This window comes from Ailuropoda melanoleuca, chromosome 1 (genome assembly GCF_002007445.2).
Source record: "Ailuropoda melanoleuca isolate Jingjing chromosome 1, ASM200744v2, whole genome shotgun sequence".
Taxonomy (NCBI): Eukaryota; Metazoa; Chordata; class Mammalia; order Carnivora; family Ursidae; genus Ailuropoda; species Ailuropoda melanoleuca.
Genome location: NC_048218.1, coordinates 102,886,993 through 102,907,718, shown reverse-complemented (window position 1 = coordinate 102,907,718; position 20,726 = coordinate 102,886,993). Strand labels below are relative to the sequence as shown.

Sequence of the window (20,726 nt, the reverse complement as noted above, 5' to 3'; positions counted from 1 at the left end):
AAGATCATATATTAGGCCACAAAAGAAGCCTCAACAAATTCAAAAAGATTGAAGTCATACCATGTATCTTTTCTGACCACAACACTATGGAACTAGAAATCAATGATGAGAAAAATCTGGAAAGAACACAAATACATGGAGGTTAAATAACATGTTCCTAAACGATGAATGGGTCAACCAAGAATTCAACAAGAAAATTAAAAAAAAATATATCTATATAATATAGATATAGATATATAGATAGAGATAGAGAGAGAAGAAAATGAAAACACAATCGTCCAAATTCTTTGGGATGCAGCAAAAGCTGTTCCAAGAAGGCAGTTTATAGCAATACAGGCCTACCTCAAGAAGCAAGAAAAATCTCAAATGAACAACTAAAGCTTACATCTGAAAGAGCTAGGAGAGAAGAACAAACAAAACCCAAAACTAATAGAAGGAAGGAAATGATAAGGATTAGAGTAGAAATAAATGAAATAAAAGCTGAAAAAAAGAAGAAAAAAGCAATAGAACAGATCAATGAAACCAGGACGGGTTCTTTGAAAGGACCAACAAAATTAATAAACCTTTAGCCAGACTCATAAAGAGAGAGAGAAAGAGAAATGGAGAGAGAGGGAGAGAGAGAGAGAGAGAGAGACAACTACAGTCAGAAATGAAAGAGGAGAAATAACAAGTGATACTGCCAAAATCCAAAGGATTATAAGAGTATATTACGAAAACTTTATGCCAACAAATTGGACAACCTAGAAAAAATGGATAAATTCCTAGAAACGTTAAGTCTTCCAAAACTGAGCTGGAAAAAAATAGAAAATGTGAACAGTTCCATTACTAGCAATGACATTGAATTAGTAATCAAAGAACTCCCAACAAATAAAAGTCCAGGAGCAGAGAGCTTCAAAGGTAATTCTACCAAATATTTGAAGAAGAGTTAATACCTATTCTTCTCAAACTATTCCAGAAAAACAGAAGAGGAAGGAAAGTTTCCAAATTCATTCTATGATGCCAGCACTACCCTGATTCCAAAACCAGATAAAGACACTACAAAAAAAGAGAACAGCCAATATCTCTGATGAATACAAATGTAAAAATCCTCAACAAAATACTAGGAAGCTGAATCCAATAATACATTAATAAAATCATGCACCATGATCAAATGGCATTTATTCATGGGATGCAAGGGTGGTTCAATATTCAGAAATCAATCAATGTGATACTCACATCATCATGAGAAAGAATAAAAACTATACAATTATGTAAATAGACACAGAAAAGACATTTGACAAAATATAACATCTATGCATGATAAAAACCCTTCACAAAGTAGGTTTAGAAGGAATACACCTCGACATAATAGAGGCCATATATGAAAAAACCACAGCGAACATCACACTCAATGGTGAAACACTGAGAGCTTTTTCCCTAGGATCAGGAATAGGACAATGATGATCCACTCCCATTACTTTTATTCAACATAGTACTGGAAGTTCCAGCCACAGCAATCAGACAAGAAAAAGAAATAAACGGCATCCAAATTGGTAAAGAAGAAGTAAAGCATTCACCATTTGCAGATGACATGATACTATATATAAAAAAAGTCTAACAATGCCATTAAAAGAACCCTATTAGTACTGATAAATGAATTCAATAAAGTCATAGGGTACAAAATCAACATACAGAAATCAGTTGCTTTTCTATACAACAATAATGAAGTAGAAGAAAGAGAAAGTAAGAAAACAATCCCATTTACAATCACACAAAACAATATAATATGTAGGAATAAACTTAACCAAGAAGGTGAAAGACCTGTACTCTGAAAACTATGAAACACTGATGAAGCAAATTGAAGATGACAAAAATAAATGGAAAGATATTCCATACTCATGGATTGGAAGAATAAATACTGTTAAGATATCCACACTACCCAAAGCAATCTACAGATTTAATGCCATCACTACCAAAATATCAATAGAATTTTTCACAGAACTAGAACAAATAATCCTAAAATTGGTATGGAACCACAAAAGACCTGGAGCAGTCAAAGCAATCTTGAAAAATAACAAAACTGGTGGTATCACAATCCCAGTTTTCAAGATATACAGCAAAGCTGTAGTAATCAAAACGGCATGATATTGACACAAAAATAGATACATAGATCGAAGGAACAGAATAGAGCCCAGAAGGAAACCCGCAATTATATGGTCAATTAATCTTTGACAAAGGAGGAAGAAGATGCAATAGGAAAGTCTCTTGAACAAACTGGACAGCCACACGCAAAAGAATGAATCTGGACCACTTTCTCACGTCATACACAATAAACTCAAAATGAATTAAAGACTTAAACATGAGACCTAAAACCATAAAAGCCCTAGAAGACAGCACAGGAGGTATTTTCTCTCATATCAGCCATAGTAATATCTTTCTAGATGGGTCTCCTCAGGCAAGAGAAACAAAAACAAAAATAAACTATTGGGACTACATCAAAATAAAAAGCTGCTGCACAGCCAAAGAAACAATCAACAAAACTAAAAGGCAGCCTGCTGAATTGGAGAAGATATTTATAAATGACATATCCAGTAAAGGGTTAGTATCCAAAACATATAAAGAACTTGTACAACCCAACACCCCGAAGCCAAATAATCCAATAAAAAATAGGCAGAAGACATGAGCAGACATTTCTCCAAAGGCACTGGCACCTCATGGGCATGTGGTAGAACTCAGGAGGGTTCGGGCAGGGCACAGGGAGTAGGCACAGAGAGTGGTCTGAGTTCATTTATTCCACAAACACTTCATGTACCTGTGTGTGTCAAGCACTGTGCCAGATACAAGGAAACAAAGATAAACAGTACAGGTCCCTGCCCACGGAGCAGCAGGGATTTACCCCAGAATAGGGTTGCCAGATTTAACAAATAGAGGTACAGGACACCTAGCTGAATTTCAGATCAAGAACAAATAATTTTTTAGTATAATCAGTATAGTATAAAAAACTTTTATTATTATACTAATAATAGAATATATCCCACTGGGGGTATACTTACACTAAAAAAATTATTTGTTGTTGATCTGAAATTCAAATTTTGGTATCCTGTATTTTATCAGGCAACTCTACCTTAAAGGCACCTACCTGACTTGCCCCTCTTAGGGTCAGTGGATGTGTAGGGATAACCCATAACTTTTCTCTTGCCCGAAGTCCCCTCTGAGGGATGTTACAAGGCAATCTGAGAATGAAAGAAGACATGCTTCCAGCTACTAGAGGTCTGACTCACTCAGGCCATGGCTTCATAGCCAACACCCGGTAACTAGAGACAGGAACAGGGAAAGGGAGCTGAGTGTCCTCTCCTAAAGTCTGATGCCATGGCATTCTCCAGGGGACATTATTTCCCTCCAGGATATGGAATATTGGTCTGCCTGTGTCTAGACCACTGATGTGTTCTCTATATATTAAAATAAGACAGACAGGGCTGATGAAGTTTCCAAAGGAATAATAATAATAATGATAATAATATAAATGCTATCAATTACAATAACAATAATACTAATAATAGAATCTAACATCTGTTGAGCAGTGTGTTATCTGTTAGGAGCACTGCTTCTCACCGATTCTGTCATCTCATCTTTGCAACAACACTATGAGTTAAGCACAGTTGTCTTCCCTATTACTTAGATAAGGAAATTGATATAAAGAGTACAAAAAACAAAGATCTCTGTAAGTAGAAAATATATATATATATTTTTAAAAAGCCAGAAGCTGATCCAATAAAATTATCCAGGAAGACTTATAATCATATGAAATTTGAAGTTTTTTGGAAGAAAATGTAACCCAGAGCTTTATGTAGGAAGAAAAAAAAAACTAGTGAATTTATGAGAAATTCTTTCTCTAACAAGTCACATGTTTTCATATTTAAAAATCTGCATAATGCTCAATATCTGATACACGCATATTGGGTAATTTTTAAGTTTTAATAATCCCAGGTATAGAAATTTCTGAAATAAAGTTCAAAAACTTGAACTGAGTAATATTCTATTCTATATATATATATATACATATATTTGTGTGTATATATATATGTATTTATATCTTCTCTATCTACTCATTTATGGATGGGTACTTGGGCTGCTTCCATAATTTGGTTATTATAAATAATGCTGCAATAAACATAGGGGTGCATGTATCTTTGGATCCATGTTTTCTTAATCTTTGGGCAAATACCCAGTAGTGGAACTACTGGATCACATGGTGGTTTTGTTTTTAATTTTTTGAGGAAACTCCAAACTATTTTCCACAGTGGCTGCACCAGTTTGCATTCCTACAACAGTACACAAGGGTTCCTTTTCTACCGCCTCTTCTCCTATAGGGGGTAGAGGGTGGGGTGGTGTCATTTAGTAAAAATCAAATGCAGAGAAGCAGGGAGTAAGAGAAGGAGTAAAATGAGGGATTTGCAAAAAGCCAAATAAGAAGAGTGAAGAAATGACAATAAAATATCCGGGCCAGAGAAGTGATCTCTACATATGAGGTTGATGAGAATTACTGATAAGCAGAATTCTCACCACAAAGACTTTCTCTTAAATGACACAATCTTCCTTGTTCTTATGATTTGGAGACTTGTTAACACAGAAGTCAGGGGACAGGGGTGATAATGAAGAGTCACCAAGGCAGCTAGAGGCTCAAGATGGACCAAAGAGAACTTTCTGTCACTGGTTATTGATCCACCTGGGTTTTGTTACAGAATTTTGCTGACAGGGAGTTAGGACACGTTTTGGTTCCACGTTTAGGTTGGAAGGTCAGGAAATGGTAGAGAGAAATTTGAGTTTATAATAAACACTCATGCTCCTTCTCTTCTCCTAGTTTTTAAATTTGGTCTAAAAAGACAGGAGATTTGAATTTCCCTGATGGCTAATGATTTTGAACATTTTTTCATGTGTCTGTTAGCCATTTGTATGTCTTCATTGGAAAACTGTCTGTTCATACCTTCTGCCCATTTTTTGATTTGATTATTTGTTTCTCATGTATTGAGTTTGAGAAGTTCTTTGTAGATCTTGGATACCAGCCTTTTATCTGTAGTGTCATTTGCAAGTATCTTCTCCCATTCCGTGGGCTGCCTCTTAGTTTTTTTGACTGTTTCCTTTGCTGTGCAGAAGCTTTTTATCTTGATGAAGTCCCACAAGTTCATTTTTTCTTTTGTTTCTCCTGCCTTTGAAGATACCACCTTACGCCAGTCAGAATGGCAAAAACGGACAGGGCAAGAAACAACATATGTTGGAGAGGATGTGGAGAAAGGGGAACCCTCTTACACTGTTGGTGGGAATGCAAGTTGGTACAGCCACTTTCGAAAACAGTGTGGAGGTCCCTCAAAAAGTTAAAAATAGATCTACCCTATGACCCAGCAATTCCACTACTGGGTATTTACCCCAAAGATACAGACGTAGTGAAGAGAAGGGCCATATGCACCCCAATGTTTATAGCAGCATTGTCCACTAGCTAAATCGTGGAAAGAGCCGAGATGCCCTTCAACAGATGACTGGATTAAGAAGATGTGGTCCATATATAAAATGGAATATTACTCAGCCATCAGAAAGAATGATTAACCAACATTTGCAGCAACATGGACGGGACTGGAGGAGATTATGTTAAGTGAAATAAGTCAAGCAGAGAAAGACAATTATCATATGGTTTCACTCATCTACGGAACATAAGAAATAGGAAGATCGGTAGGAGAAGGAAGGGAAGAATGAAGGGGGGATAAACAGAAGGGGGTATGAACCACAAGAGACTATGGACTCTGGGAAACAAACTGAGGGTTTCGGGGGTGGAGGGATTGCGATAGGCCGATGATGGGTATTAAGGAGGGCATGTATTGCATGGTGCACTGGGTGTTATATGCAAACAATGAATCATGGAACACTACATCAAAAACTAAGGATGTACTGTATGGTCACTAACATATCATAATAAAAAACTAAAAAAATAAAAAATAAAAAAATAAAAAGACAGGAGAGAATTTGTTCAGAGCCAAAATGTTTTCTGGAGATAAACTCTCTTTTCCTTGGAGAGCAAGGACATGCCTCACAAATGCAGAAGCACCGGTGGAGACATTGGTCCTGTGTGTGTTTACTTGTGGGGGGTAGGGGTGGAGGCCGGTGGGTTGGGCTCATGCAGGGGGGTGGTATTTCTCTTCCATTTGTCACTTTCAACTCCAGAGGCAATTTTACAGAAATCTTTGTCAGAGTTCTATAATCCCCTAAATATTAACTTGGCTTTAACTCAACACGCCACATTTAAGAGGCTCAGACGATTTCCAGTCTGAACAGTTTCTGGTCTTGTTGCCAAAGTAAAGTTTTTAAAAGTACCTCTAGGGATGCTCAGGGGGAGGCTTAATTACCTCCCTCTTGTGGGAGCAGGACTCCCCTCAGAAACAAATTAGCCCTTGGGCAGCTAGCTCACTGCTCTCACTAAGCCTGAAGATGAGACTATGAAGCTGGCAGGCGTGGAGAGACTGGCAGCCTCTCTCCTCAGCTCCTCAAGTAAAAAAAAATAGTAACATTACAGTTTGACGATCTTGGCTTATGATCCCATGTCCAGAATATGTACTCCTGCAGACGTGTGTTAGGGGAGAAGTAGGAGAACACGATGGATCGAATCCACATTGGAGTCCTAAATTCTTAGGATGTTATGTTCTTTCCTCTTCAGCAATTTCTTGGCTCCTCAGTCATCATCAGAATGACAGTGGATCCCCCAGCCCCACAGTGTTGTCATCTGTTTTGGGACTGTAATAAGTAAATAGTGCTGGGACAGCCACACTCAAATACTAAGGGAAAGGACAATGACAAGTCTGGGTCTTTGTACTCTAGTCTGCCTCTGACCTGCTTCATGGGCAAGAGCAGGGACCAGTAGCTGCCCAGTTATATGGAGACCACTCATACCACTGGGAAAACTTTGCCTAAAATCAAACGACTCTATCATTTATTTCATTCACACAAGATTTTTTAAAAAGGGTTCTCAAAAAGAGATGGTTGTGGGGCGCCTGGGTGGCACAATGGTTAAGCGTCTGCCTTCGGCTCAGGGCGTGATCCCGGCGTTATGGGATCGAGCCCCACATCAGGCTCCTCCGCTAATGAGCCTGCTTCTTCCTCTCCCACTCTCCCTGCTTGTGTTCCCTCTCTCGCTGGCTGTCTCTATCTCTGTCAAGTAACTAAATAAAATCTTTAAAAAAAAAAAAAAAGAGATGGTTGTGGGGAACTGAACTGAACATAACCATACAGGGAAGGTCTGTGACTCCAATTTCCTGTTTATTCATGATGTGGTAAATCTCTTTATAAATCTAAGCCTCGTTTTTGTCATATAAAAATGGGATTAATGATTGAGCACCATCAGATTGCTGAAAGCATTGTGTAATAGATTTGACAGTGTAGCCCATACAGAACGGGCATGAAAAGTCGAATGGTAAAACCGTGGGTGGCTGCTGCCCCATGCGGACACGTGACACCAGAAGAAGGCAGCTTGTGTAGGCGATAGCAAACCTGGAAGATGAGCTTCTCTTGCTCAGAGCCAGGGGGACTATACAATGCTCTCATCCCCGCAGCATCCTCACGAGTGTGGATAGTGACCCTTGATACCGGCATGCACAAATAGTTCGTTAAAATCAACAACAACAACTCTGTACTGTAAGCATAAATTCTGAGCAATTGCAAATAAAAGGAATTCCCTGCAATCAGAATAAAAGTTAAAAGCCCTGATACGAGGAAGTGACCGCTCTAACACAGATGCTCAGTCATTTGCTTGCTTTTCATTCAGCCAGCATGAGAGAGAATGGGATATGGAGAAAGGATGAGCAAAAACTGCAAAGCCCCGGCCCTCAAAGTGGACTCACGGGGCCAGCAGTATCAGTATCACCTTCCAAGCTGTGGAGAGGCAGAAGTTCAAGACCCACCCGGGACCCACCAAATCAGAACGTGCATTTTAACACAATCCCCAAGTCCCCCCCCGGCACATTCAAGTTTGAGAAGCACATGGCTCAGACCACGGAAGAAGGGAATCTGAATCAGACCAGGACCCCGGCATTCCCCTTGAAAAGGCTGCGACGGGTTTCACTGATTCTGCAGTGAGGTGAGACAATCCGTGCATTACTTGGAGTTGATGCGTGGTAAACTGTGTGTGCTTCCCATCTCGTAGCTTTGTCATCCTCCAGCCACTGGAGGTCTTTATCGACTCCGAGGTAAAGGTACCTTGTCAGTTTTGCCATTGACTGGTGGTCCAGATGTGCCCCGAGTCTTTACTTAGGATTCTTGAGACTCGAATGGGCAGGCCAGGCGAGCAGCAGCTTTAACAGAAGGCTGCTGGATCCCAGCAAATTGTCACCCGGATGTGGACAAGTTGCAAAAGTGCTTTGTAAACTATCAAGGAGTATAAAGATGTAAAGTAGTGATGTCATTAGGACAGAGTGCGGAGACGAACCACGAGAGACTATGGACTCTGGGAAACACACTGAGGGTGTCAGAGGGGAGGGGCTGGGGGATGGGCTAGCCCAGTGAAGGGTATTAAGGAGGGCACGTATTACATGGAGCACTGGGTGTTACAGGCAACAATGAATCATGGAACACTACATTAAAAACTAATGATGTACTGTATGGTCACTAACATAATAAATTTTTATTAAAAAAAGAACACTTTAAATCGGGGTAAGAACTATAACAACAACATGCTCCTCTTTTTCCAGGCTAATATTACTGTCTGGGGACGTGAGTGGGGAGCGGGGCTAGTGAGGGTACCCACCATGAAAATGCAATCACGGGGCCTGGAGAGGAAAAAAGTGGAGACATTGTCACTTGCCAGCTTTTGACACTGGAAGGACAAAAAAATGGCTAAGTTTTCCTTTTTGGTACACCGTCTCATAGTTTCCACCCCAAGTATGATCTCTTACCTCATTTTTAATTGGTTGACACACATAGCTACCTAGAAATGGGGAGATATGGTCAGTCAAAACACACCAATGACTGAGCGGGGGATAGAACACTACATAAAATGCTGTGGTTCAATCGCTGTCAACTAGAAGTCAACATTTGCCTATAGCAAAGTCTAGCCAACAGCCTTCGGCCTAATATGAAGCCTACCTTTTGCCTGATGGTAAAGCTGAATCCCATCAACAACTGCTTTTCCCACAAGAGCTGCTCTCAGTCATGGCTGAAGTGTTGTGTTCATTCTCTCTCGTCTATTAAATCTCTTTCTTTAGGTCCCAAAGGAGCGTTTGGAGAGCAAAATATTGGTTACTAAAGAATGTTCTGAGCTTTGCCTGGGTTCAGCAGCATTGATGATCTAATGCAATGCTTCTCAATCTACGGGTGGTACGGAACCAGCTGTTTGATTTTTTTTAATTTTCGTGTGTCACAGACCAATATTTTTGTGAAATACAATAAAAATAAATTACCAGAGAAATAAAATGAATAGAACAAAGACAGCTATAAGCCCACTGATCATTCATCTGATGTTGCAGCAATGTCAAATTGCTATAAGAGTTCTAAACTCTTATTTTCACAATCCCTGTTATAACCTTGTCACAGGCCAGTAAGAAAGAGTTTGCAGGCTGGTGTTGGTTCACGAGCTATGCTTTCAGTAGCTCTGGTGTAATGGACGTGCTAAGTGAAAGCACCTACTAGCATGCCCACCTGGAACAGAGTACTAATACTTAATACTGAGGGCTTTCTATGCACGAGCTACTCACCGTTCAAGTTCGCTACATGTATTACTTCTTACATTAGCCAGCGGGGCAAGTCCTGTTACTATCTCCATTTACAAACAGAGAAGCTTAGGCACAGAGAAGTTCAGTTACGTACTGTACTGAAGGTCGACAAGTAAACCCAGCACGAAGTGCCTGCCTCCAGAGCACACCCACGTCACATCGCTTTCCAACTGCCTCTCTTTAGGTGTTTGGTTCAAGTTGCATCGGAATCTACCCCAGGAGTAAGTAATACAGATAATGGCGTTGGTGATAATGCAGTAACCTACAAGGGTCATTGTACCCTCATATCTCTGAGTAACATCCTAGGGGAATAGACACCAATAGAGTTGACATATAATCATTGAACAACCGTTCACAGGAATCTGAAAAATGAATTTTGGCATCCTCTTTAACCAAAACTGAAAAGGTGTTCAAAACTCAGGAAATGTCATGCAAATAGCAAACTCAGAGCTCAGTTATGGTTGATTCCAAAAAGGAACCAGGGAGTGTTACCTCTCCTGCAAGAGGCTATAAACGGTCAAGTCCCTCTCACCTCTTCTTCCACAAGTGCATCTCTTCCTTTTCTCCAGGATAAAGCTGTGCTGTTTCCTGTCTTGTTTCCAATAGGACGCCAAGCCATAGGAGCTTGATGAAAAGCTCTTTTCTTTTTTGGTGTGTCTTGGGTTTTTAAACACTTCTGTGTTACAGGCCGGGAGCCTGGATCCCCTGGCTAAGCTGCAATTGCACGGCTCATGCTCCTTGGCAGGGCTGCCCTGCCTCCCACCTCCGCTGCTCTTTGTCCACACTCGCAGAGCCAGCGCCTCTGGGGCCTCACACTCCCTGGGCTTGCTTCATTGTCTAGGAAGCTGATGATGATGTCTCCCACCTACATCTCTTGCTGATAAACGAATTCCTGAAATACCTTTACAGACCTTCACATCACCATAAATACTGCTTTAAGGAAGGACAAATGGTGGAGTAAATGAACAACACATGGAGCATAAATGGTACCACATGTCAGACTTCATCTCCTTAGTAAGAAGAGGGGCAAACAACACAAAGCCCGCCCTTCCCTAAGCATGGAGTGACAACAGCCACAGCTACTGCCACAAATAGCTGTTACAATTCACTTTGTAAACAATGACCAGTGTAGAACTCTCTAGATTGAAAAGATATACTTGTTTTTTATTAAAACTCTGGTTACCTTGGTGGGGCGAAATTACATTCAGCTTTTCCTAAGCAGGGGGCCATGCTGACCAGAGTATCACATGTTTTTAATTATGATCTTGAACCTCCTCGTATTTCCTGAGCCAACAGTTGCTCTCAAAGAATCAATTTCTCTTTGTATAAACATGTCTTGCCTCAAAGAAGTGGGAACTCTTATAAGCATTTTGAGACTCTATTTTCCTTCCATAGAGCACAGGCCGTGAATATTAGCTCTCTCAAGTTTGGAGGAGAAAAGAGGGGCCCACAGAAAGACAGCTAACACTTCAGAGCAGGACTGTGGGTGCAGAGGAGTGGAATGGCAGTATGAACTGTGGTGGCTCAGAGGAGAGAGGGTCACAGTGGGCAGGGATGGATGGCGAACACCTCTTTGGGAAGCGGTACCAAAATGGAGCCTTAGATAAGGGAAGCTTTCAAAGGGAAAAGAGGGAAGAACAGGGCATTTTAGAAGATAATGATAAAGGTTAGGGAGGTAACACTTTGGGGAGGAATAGGCAAAAGTCACCCTTGACATTCCTCTAACATTCTTTGAATTATCCATGAAGTACTGTGAGCACTGTAAAAGCTCCTGGACTAGACCAAAGGAAGAAATGACAGGAAATTCTATGAGCCAATGTCTGGGCATTTGCACTATTGCCCCTACAAGAACTACCATGGACGTAGAGGGGAGTAAGGATAGATAGAGAATGCTCCTTTATTCTCACCTGCGCACAAGGTTTACTTCATTACACTTTAATGTGAAGGCCCTGTATTCTTAATACATATTGAAAGTCTTTGTTGTTGTGAGGATTAAACAATATAATGTAGTCAAAAGCGCTTGGCACAAAATCTATCATGTGGTAGAAGCTAGTTAAAGGTATGGTCAGACCTACAGGTAACAGCCTGTTTTGCAAAGTTGTAAAGAACTTGGCCCCCTGGAATTTCTGTTGTGGACCCAGGAAAAAGCCATCACTCTCAACCTCTTGGGCAATGCCTTCAGGGACTGTGTAGTACACCAGGGGTAGGTTCTGATGTGATCCCAGGGTATGAAGATGGGAACTCTGGAACACAGGTGGCAAAAGGTCTCACAGTTTGGGAAGGGTCTTTGCAGGCCATGTGGCTTGGCTACACATTAGGGCCCCATGTCAACTCAAATCCCTGGTTCCCCCCTGTAATCCATTTCTTTGATGTTTATTGCATGAAATTTAGGATAAACCAAAACTCCGAGGCCACTCCAAGAAGGACAGATTTCCTGGAGTCATTCCTTATGAACATCCATCTCCTTATTCTGTGTTCCCTTCATTCTCCCTGACACACTGTTGTTTTATTGCCTACCCTCCATTGTGTCATCTCTTTCCATTTATACCAAAATCAGATTTATACCTACCCATTTTGTTTTGACCGTAATTTACCTTTCACTCCCCCTCCTCTCCACCCCCAGTCTTGATTCTTAAAAACAAAGAATAAACACAAAATCTCACCACTACTGCCACCACTCCCACCAAAACAGCAAAAGAACATACCCCCCACTTAACCACGCCAGAGGTTTGGGAAAGCTTTAACCACATGCTTTGTGTTAAAACTTTTCTTATAAGCAACTTTGTTCCCCCATGACTTGATGGCTTTTGCTAGGGTTGGAAAGCTGGATTGGAGGGAACTGTAAACCCCCTGACACACACAAACACCCCACCCAGGCCTGGGATTTGGGGTTGTATGTGGGTGTCCTTCCTCCTTGACCTCTGCTTTCCCTAGGCCTTTTCCCGTCGCCATCCTTTCATCCTGTCTTTTCTCATTTCTCTTATTGGACACCCCCCCACACACACACACAACTCCTGTTTCTTTTCACAATTCCCTCAAAGTTTCCATCCCCAACTGGGGCCTGAGCCTAACCACCTACTAAGACGACCTGTGACAAACTGTCCCCAAATCTGATGGTGCCTGATAAGAGCCATCTCCCTGGGACCACATGCCCTGGGCAAAGGTGTCTTCTAGTCGAATGACCACTTGACTGCCCAGCCAGCACACAGTAGCCAGGAGCTCAACCTCTCCTTCTGCAGATTCCCCTGGGTCCTGGCTGGCATACGGGTTAATGGTTAATGGCTGCCTAAAAGGCTACTTAGGGCTCCCACAATTCTGAAAGGTATAATCTTTTCCCTTATCTTGTCACCTTCCTTTTTAATCCATAATCGCCATTACCTCGTTTTGCTTCCCCAGAATTAGTTTTAAAATCTAAATGCTTTGCTTGGCTGTCCTGTTGTTTAGCCCTGGTGGTTTGTTGTTTAGATATAAATGTTCTTTCTAAAACATAGAAAAAAGAAAAGCACAAGTGTGTTACTTGGTGCATCTAACGGAACTCACCCAATTAATTCCGAATGACTTGGCACAAAGAAGGCTCCCGTCTGCTTCAGTTTTCATTCTCTCTAGGATGCTAATTGTTTTTCTTCTGATAATCTTGTATTTTTGGCCTGAAGTCTAAAATCGGGCCTGCTGGGCTAAGTGTCCGATTTCTAAATTAGATGACATCTGTTTTGAATTTTATCATCTTTAATTTTCTTTCAAACTCTCTTCACTTATTCATTTCCCCTTTAATTTTAAGGATCACATTTTGCTGGGTGCTTTAGACAAAAGTGTAGACCTTTCTTCTTTGGGGGATGCAGATTAAAATTACTGAAGCTAAGTGGTCACAATGAAAGCTATTAGGGAAAAAGATGTGGGGAGAGAAGCCTTAGCAACCATCCCAGAGAGGAGGAGCAGCTAATATGAAAGGCTGGCTATCCACACCAGCATTTTGAGGTTCCCACTGAATAATTACAATTGATTAGAAGGAGATGGACAGTGAGTGTTGAACACTGGCAGAGTGAGTATTTTGAATTGAGAAAGGTTGAGGTGGTGGGGATGGTGGTGGTGGTACGTGAGGTGAGTGGTGACATTTTTATTTCTTTACATTTAAGTGTAATTTTCATATTTTAATAGTAAAATCTTATTTTTTCCTCCTATGTACATATCTCCTAAATTCTTCTTTTCATGGGGAAATTGTTTATTGCTAACTGGGTTGGGCCTACTCATTAAAGATCAATTTTCTTGTTAGAATGCCCAGGGTAACACCCTTGTGTAACATGTTTTTCCTTTATGTAAATATTTTTCACATATTTACTCTTGCAGATGCCAACTGGCCTCTTGCAACTTTGCGTTTGTAGAGGCAATAGAGAGCGTGTAGGCTAGAACAGGTGCCTAAGCCTTCACACCTGATACACATGTCGCTCATCACTGGAAGAAGAAATAAGCAGGCTGGCTGTGCACAGAATATAAAATGGCTCCCCCAAACACCTGCTGTAGGGGCTCTAAACCAAATTTCTAAAACCACATCATCATGAAAATCGGCCAACAGTGACTTTGTGCTTGCATACAAATGACAAATCACCCCTTCGTGATGCTGGCCTTGGATTTCTTGGATATCACTGTGTTCAGGCTGTTGCTATGCAGGTCATGGGTCTGTAAAAATACCATTTTGGACAGAGTATGTATATAGTAGTGGTTCTCAACTGTAAGTGATTTTTCTCTCTCAGGGTACATTTAGCAATGTCTACATTTTTGGTTGCCACAACTGAGGGGGAGGACTGCTACCAGCATCTACTGGGTAGAGTCCAGGGATGCTGGCAAATATTCCGTAAGGCACAGGTCAGCCCTATAACCAAGGATTAACGAGCCTAAATTTCAATAGTACCAAAATTAGAAACCCTAGTTTGTAGACATTTCTATATGGAAGCAGCCAACAATAGATCCCACTATGGTGTTGACAGCAAAAGTGCCCTTGCAAGTAGTCTTCTTTGGATGAATAGCTATTGTTGACTTTGATGACCCTATTGGCCAGATAATATTCTCTGTGTATAGGGGACTAAGAGATCCTGCCTTTTGGGCTCCCCTCCCATCCCTCTTTTCACGGTTTAGCATCATCTTCCATGACTATGCGGTCACTCAAACTAGGTGTCTCTGGGTTTTATCCACAATCCTCCCCTTCTCCTCACCCTACCTCCCATTGGTAATCAGTTCCTCATAATTCTGTGCTCTCCTCATTATAATCATATTCCTTGACTTCTTAGGTCCTCCACTCCTGGTTTAGTTCAGGCCTCCCCCACAGCTGGAAGAGCCTGTTTATTGAGGTTCCAGTGATACCATCCTGGTCACTCTCTTGCCATCCTGCTGCTCCGGCCAAATCCAGTCAGCGCTCCACATCTTTAGCCACTTCCTCATTTACCTGGTCCTTCAGTGAAGAAACATTTCTCGAGCGCCTACCTGCTAATCACTCTGCTAGGAACTGTGATCATGCCCCGGATTAAAATCTTTCCAAGCCTCCATATTGCTTACGGGACGAGCCCCTCGCTTCCTGACACCACATATAAAAGCCTCTGACCTAACATTTCAGCTTACTCTCCTACCCCGCCCTGATCTACTGGCTCCAACCACAATGAATCAACAGCTTTTCCTTAGTTTGGGTCACACACTCAAGCCCCTGTAACTTTGCACATGCTGCGCTCTGTGTTTTGAAGTCTCCTTTCTACCCTTATCTGAAGAACTCTCATTCATCCTGTGCAACTTAATCTAGTACCTAGAGAAATGCCTGGCCCATGAAGGTACTCAATAAATATGGGATGAACTTAAATTTCACCTTCTCTGTAAAACATTCTGTAATTGCCTGGCTGTTGGTCAGTACATCTCTCATGCTCCACAGCCCATTGTATGCACTTCTACCAAAGTCCCTTCACATACCTGACTGTGAATCCACTGAGGGCAGGGATGGTGTTTTATGTCTCTTGGAACCTTCAGACTCCGAGCCAGACTGGACAGAAAGTGGACCCTGATGATTAAATGCTCACTATTTTGTCAGGATGGCTTCTTACGTTTTTGGAATCTTTAATTCACACTGGAAATGGTATGCATCATTTGATATCCCAAAAACTCAAAAAATTTGACACTCGTCTCAAATGGGCCCTTCTCCTTCTCTAGAACTGAGTATCCTCCAGTGCATGGCGTGAAGATAAGGTTTGAGTCCATATCCTATCTCCTAGTCACTGTTTAACCTTGGGAAGACATTTAACTCACCTCTCACCTCAAAAATAGAAGTATTTTTTTCTTTTTTAAAATAGAAATGATGATATCTGCCTTTCTTGCCTTATGGGGCGATCATGAGGACCAAATGAGAGTACATGTTGGAAGCCATTTTTTAACTTCTAAGTGTTATAAAACTTTCCAAGTGCTTCCCTATTCAAAATATAGCTAAATAAAATACAACCCTTCCTTAATCTTACATGATCTTTTTTTTCCCCACAAATTTTTTTCATAAACTTTGGCCAGCTTGATACATTTTTTTTAAAGATTTTATTTATTTATTCGACAGAGATAGAGACAGCCAGTGAGAGAGGGAACACAAGCGGGGGAGTGGGAGAGGAAGAAAGGCTCCTAGCGGAGGGAGCCTGATGTGGGGCTCGATCCCATAACGCCGGGATCACGCCCTGAGCCAAAGGCAGACGCTTAACTGCTGTGCCATCCAGGCGCCCCCAGCTTGATACATTTTATCCACTCTCTCCCTTCAACCCCAGGTATTCTGTTTTCTTTCCACCCATATCACTGGTGGTTCAATCACCACAATTTTCAATAATTTCCTTCTGGCTAATACCCATGGACACTCTTCCGTCCTTCCCTCACTGAACTTGATTTCAGTCTGCCTCTTCCTGAGACATTCTCTTCACTGGAATCAGAGTGAGTTTCCTGAAACATGGATTCTGACAATATCCTGCCCTGTACAAAACCGCACAATGATTCTTCATAGCCTACAGAGTAAAATTCAAACTCCTTAGGAAGGTGTCAAGCCCACCATCATGTGGTCCTTGCCTACCACTTCACTGGCATTACCTAATGTTGCTCTCCTTCAAACACACACCCTACCCATGCAAAATGACTTCTGTTTCTAGAAAGTGTGCTCTTTCACATGCTGCCCAAAAGACAGCCTGGTACAGTCTGGTCATCTTTTAGGACTTGGTTCAAAATATCATCTCTTCTGGGAAGCATTCCCTGATCTAAGCTTCCTATTCCTCTTCACGCCATGCAGAAGTAGAGATCCCTATCTGTGTGCCCCCATACTCCTTGACCGCATCTTGATTAAGCATGGCCTTCCCGCTGTTCTCTAATTACCCACTTAAATATTTATTTCCTCTACTAGATAGTGAGCTCTTTGGGTACAAGGAATATGTTTTATCTCGCTCTCTATGTCTAGCTTCTAGCAGAGTTCCTGGTAAGAGTAAGCAATTACTAAATGCTTCTTGACTTAAGTAAGAGATACAAGCATTATTTGTATTACATTCTTATTCCTTTGCCACATTTTTTGCACTTTTTAGAATTTTTTTTTGTTACATTCTGGTTTTCACCAATTTCGAAAAAATTCTGGCAAATGCCATGATTTATTCAGAAGTTACTCTGCACTGAGATAGTGGTTTTGGTTTTCTTTGGGAAGTTGAGTCACTAACTGGCTGTGCTACACCTCTGTGGGTTTATGCCACATCCCTGAGGTACACAGGGACTGCTGCTCACCTGCTGCTTCTGGCCGTGGCAGTTTCCAGTTGTTGGGTAAGGAGCTTGGCAATGGTGCTGAAGCTGTTGCTCATGCGGAAGATATCTCTGCTCTGAGGCCCCAGGAGGGAGGAGAAAGCATCAGTGATGCTCTTAATCTCCAGCAGGAGAATATGATGAAACGAATGTTCCATGTTGGCCAACTGACTCACCAGGAATGGCAGGCAGCTCCTGGCTCTCTCCTGCCAAGAACAATGAAGAACAGTGTGCACTGTTGGTGGGAAAGTAAATTGATGCAGCCACAATGAAAAACAGTATAGAGGTTCCTCAAGAAATGGAAACTATAACTACCATATGGCCAGCAATCCCACTTCTAGGTATTTTCTCCAAAGGAAACAAAATCATTATCCCAAAGAGATTTCTGCACTCCCGTGTTCATGGTAGCATTACTCATAATAGCCAAGACATGGAAACCACCAATGTGTCCATAAAAGGATGAATGGACAAAGAAAATGTGGTATATATACACAATGGAATACTATTCATCCATTATTATGTTATAAAAAAAAAGAAGGAAATCCTGCCATTTGCAGCAAAGTGGATGAACCTGGTGGGCATTATGCTAAGTGAAATAAGCCAGACAGAAAAAGACAAATACCACGTGGTATCACCTATATGTGGAAACAAACAAACAAAATGTTAAAGTTGAACTCATAGAAACAGGGACTGGGGGGACTGGGCCAGGTGGGAGAACTAAGAAGAGGTTGTTCAAAGGGTACAAGCTTACTTTCAGCTACAAGTTGAATAAGGTCATGTACAACATGGTGACTACAGTTGATAACATGGTATTGTGTAATTGAAATTTGTTAAGAGAGTAGAACTTAAATGTTCTCATTGACCTTCCAAAAAAGGTAAATATGTGTGGTGAGGGATGCATCAATTAACTCGATGTAGGGGAACCATCTCATAATGAATACGTGTATCAAATCATCACACTGTACTTTTTAAATACCTTACAATTGTACCAGTCAATTATACACCAATTAAGGCTGGTGGGGAACAAAAGAACAATGAAAACCAAAAATTTATATTTTGAAAGGAAAACATAGTCCCTGACTAGCAGATGACAATTCTATGGGGAGTTGAGAGAGCTAGCTAAATCTAAGTAATGTCTCGTTCACAGTGCCTCTGAATTGCCTTCTTTGAGATTTTAACTTTTTTTCTGATTTTCAGGACAAATTCTTTTAAATTAAAACTTTTTCCGTGTTATTCTTTCTTAAACATACATGAATAGTCTCATTTGCCCATCTTGTCAGGTCAAAACCTCTCAACTACCATTAAAGATCTGACGCCACACATCCACTCTTTCCTCTTTGTGTCCTCCTCCGGCCAGTCTCCATGTCTGTGCCTCAATAACTCTGCCTGCGAGGCGGAGGCTGATCAGTGGCACCCTTGATCCATCCTTCTGTCAGACGGTGCCATAGTGTGCAAGGTTTACCTCCTCTTCACAGGGTGTTCTCACTCATTTGTTCATTTTAAGCATCTTTCCACATGTTACGGATAATATATGCCTGGTCAAGTGAGCAGACCATATTATCTACCTTTAATGAAGTTAATGCTCACAAGTAAGTTAAATAGGTTCCTTCGGAGAAATGGAAGATGAAGGACAATATGAATAATGCAGGCATGAGTGAGTAACAAGCAAACATCTTAGCCAATAGGCCTCCTATATCTATCTCTTCATGAACCATAGGGCGCCATGATTTAATGCAACATGATTGGAAGTTAGCCAAAAAAACTGAAAATTATCAAGGGATAATTGAACCATAGATTTGTATCCAATGTAAATGATGATATACGATTAATAAAAATAATTTAAAATGTGGCCTATTTCATCTTACTTCCCCCTTTAAAATACTATTTTTTAAATGTATTAAAAAAACTGTTGTAGCAGAATATACTTATAATTATAAATATATGCTGGAAGTTGATGTTCAAAATCCTTTTGCCTGAGAGGTGTATATGTCCAAATTACTTTTCTAGCTAGATATTCCCTTCTACCCTTTGTTCTAGCACTTGAAGTCTCAATTTCTTTCCCGATGTTAACTCCTACCCTATCTCTTCCATGAAGCCATTCCTAGTGATCTTTTCTGTCTAAATTTTCACTGTGTTATAGACTTTTAAAAAGTCTTGCTAGTATTTGATTGCATTTGATCATTTGTGTATTCATGCTCTAAGTTAATCACCATGTAGGTATTGCATGCCTATAATACGCTTGCGCTAGATTCTGGATGACAACGGTGAATAAGAGGTGGACTCTGCCTTGGAGGGACTTGCAATTCCCCCTTCCATTTATAATTCACTAATGGTTATATATACTAATCAAGTCTCCCAAGGGGGCTATTTCTCAACATCAATCTTCAGCCTGGTACAGAATTCAGTCTGAAGGGTCTACCTACACCCAGTGTATAAGTCTTGATTCACTCATTTAAGCAAAATTTATATGCCACATATGACTTTACTAACAAAACATGTAACTGCAAAGGATTTTTCACTTTACAAGAAATATTTATTACAGAACAGATTTAAGTAGTAAAGTTCCCTAGTCTTTAATACTTAATTAGGTTTTCAAAGATTTCATGTAAAATGGCACTGGAACACATCTCTTAGGGATGTGGAGTACAGCTGCCAACCAATCCCTTAATAATTATTTCTTGAGAACCATTAAGTCACAGCGCTCCTTCTGGGTGTATGGGAAGGGGCTCACACTTCATGAGCTGGACATCTAATTAAAGAGACATTTATTCATTAAAGGATAAAATATTATATGACTAAAAAATAGAGACCATTGGAACAAGTTCCTGACAGCCCATTTTATACCTTGGCTCATAGAATTGCCAGGTTGCAGAATGACAGTTAAATGCTCTTGAGTCTAATAGGTTATTTTGCAAAACATAGATGCTTTCATTCATGCAAGGTCTGCATATGTGAATTCACAGTACGCAATGCATCACAGGGACATTTTCCATTCCCTATTGAAAGGCAAAAGCTGAATGTGGGGGTCCCTACCATGTGCCAGGCTCGGTTTCCAGAGCTAGGAATACATCACTGAAGGAAAAGGATAAAAACCCCTGCCATCACAATGAGGCAGGCAGATAATAAACAAAATACTTATATAAAATATATCATGTGTTGGATAAAGAAGTATGCCTCAAAGAAAAAAATGAAGCAGGATGGGACATTGCAGGGAGG

General features: G+C 40.8%; 1 protein-coding gene across 3 annotated transcripts in view; it reads right to left on the bottom strand.

Annotated features, from left to right (window-relative positions):
* VEPH1 (ventricular zone expressed PH domain containing 1) overlaps positions 1–20,726 on the bottom strand; it is a 242,030-nt gene that overhangs the window by 114,927 nt on the left and 106,377 nt on the right. For all 3 annotated transcript variants that reach the window (XM_034663904.1, XM_034663910.1, XM_034663895.1), the window contains exon 7: positions 17,496–17,716. In XM_034663904.1, coding sequence (XP_034519795.1) covers positions 17,496–17,716 — 221 coding nt within the window. The remainder of the gene's footprint in view (positions 1–17,495; positions 17,717–20,726) is intronic.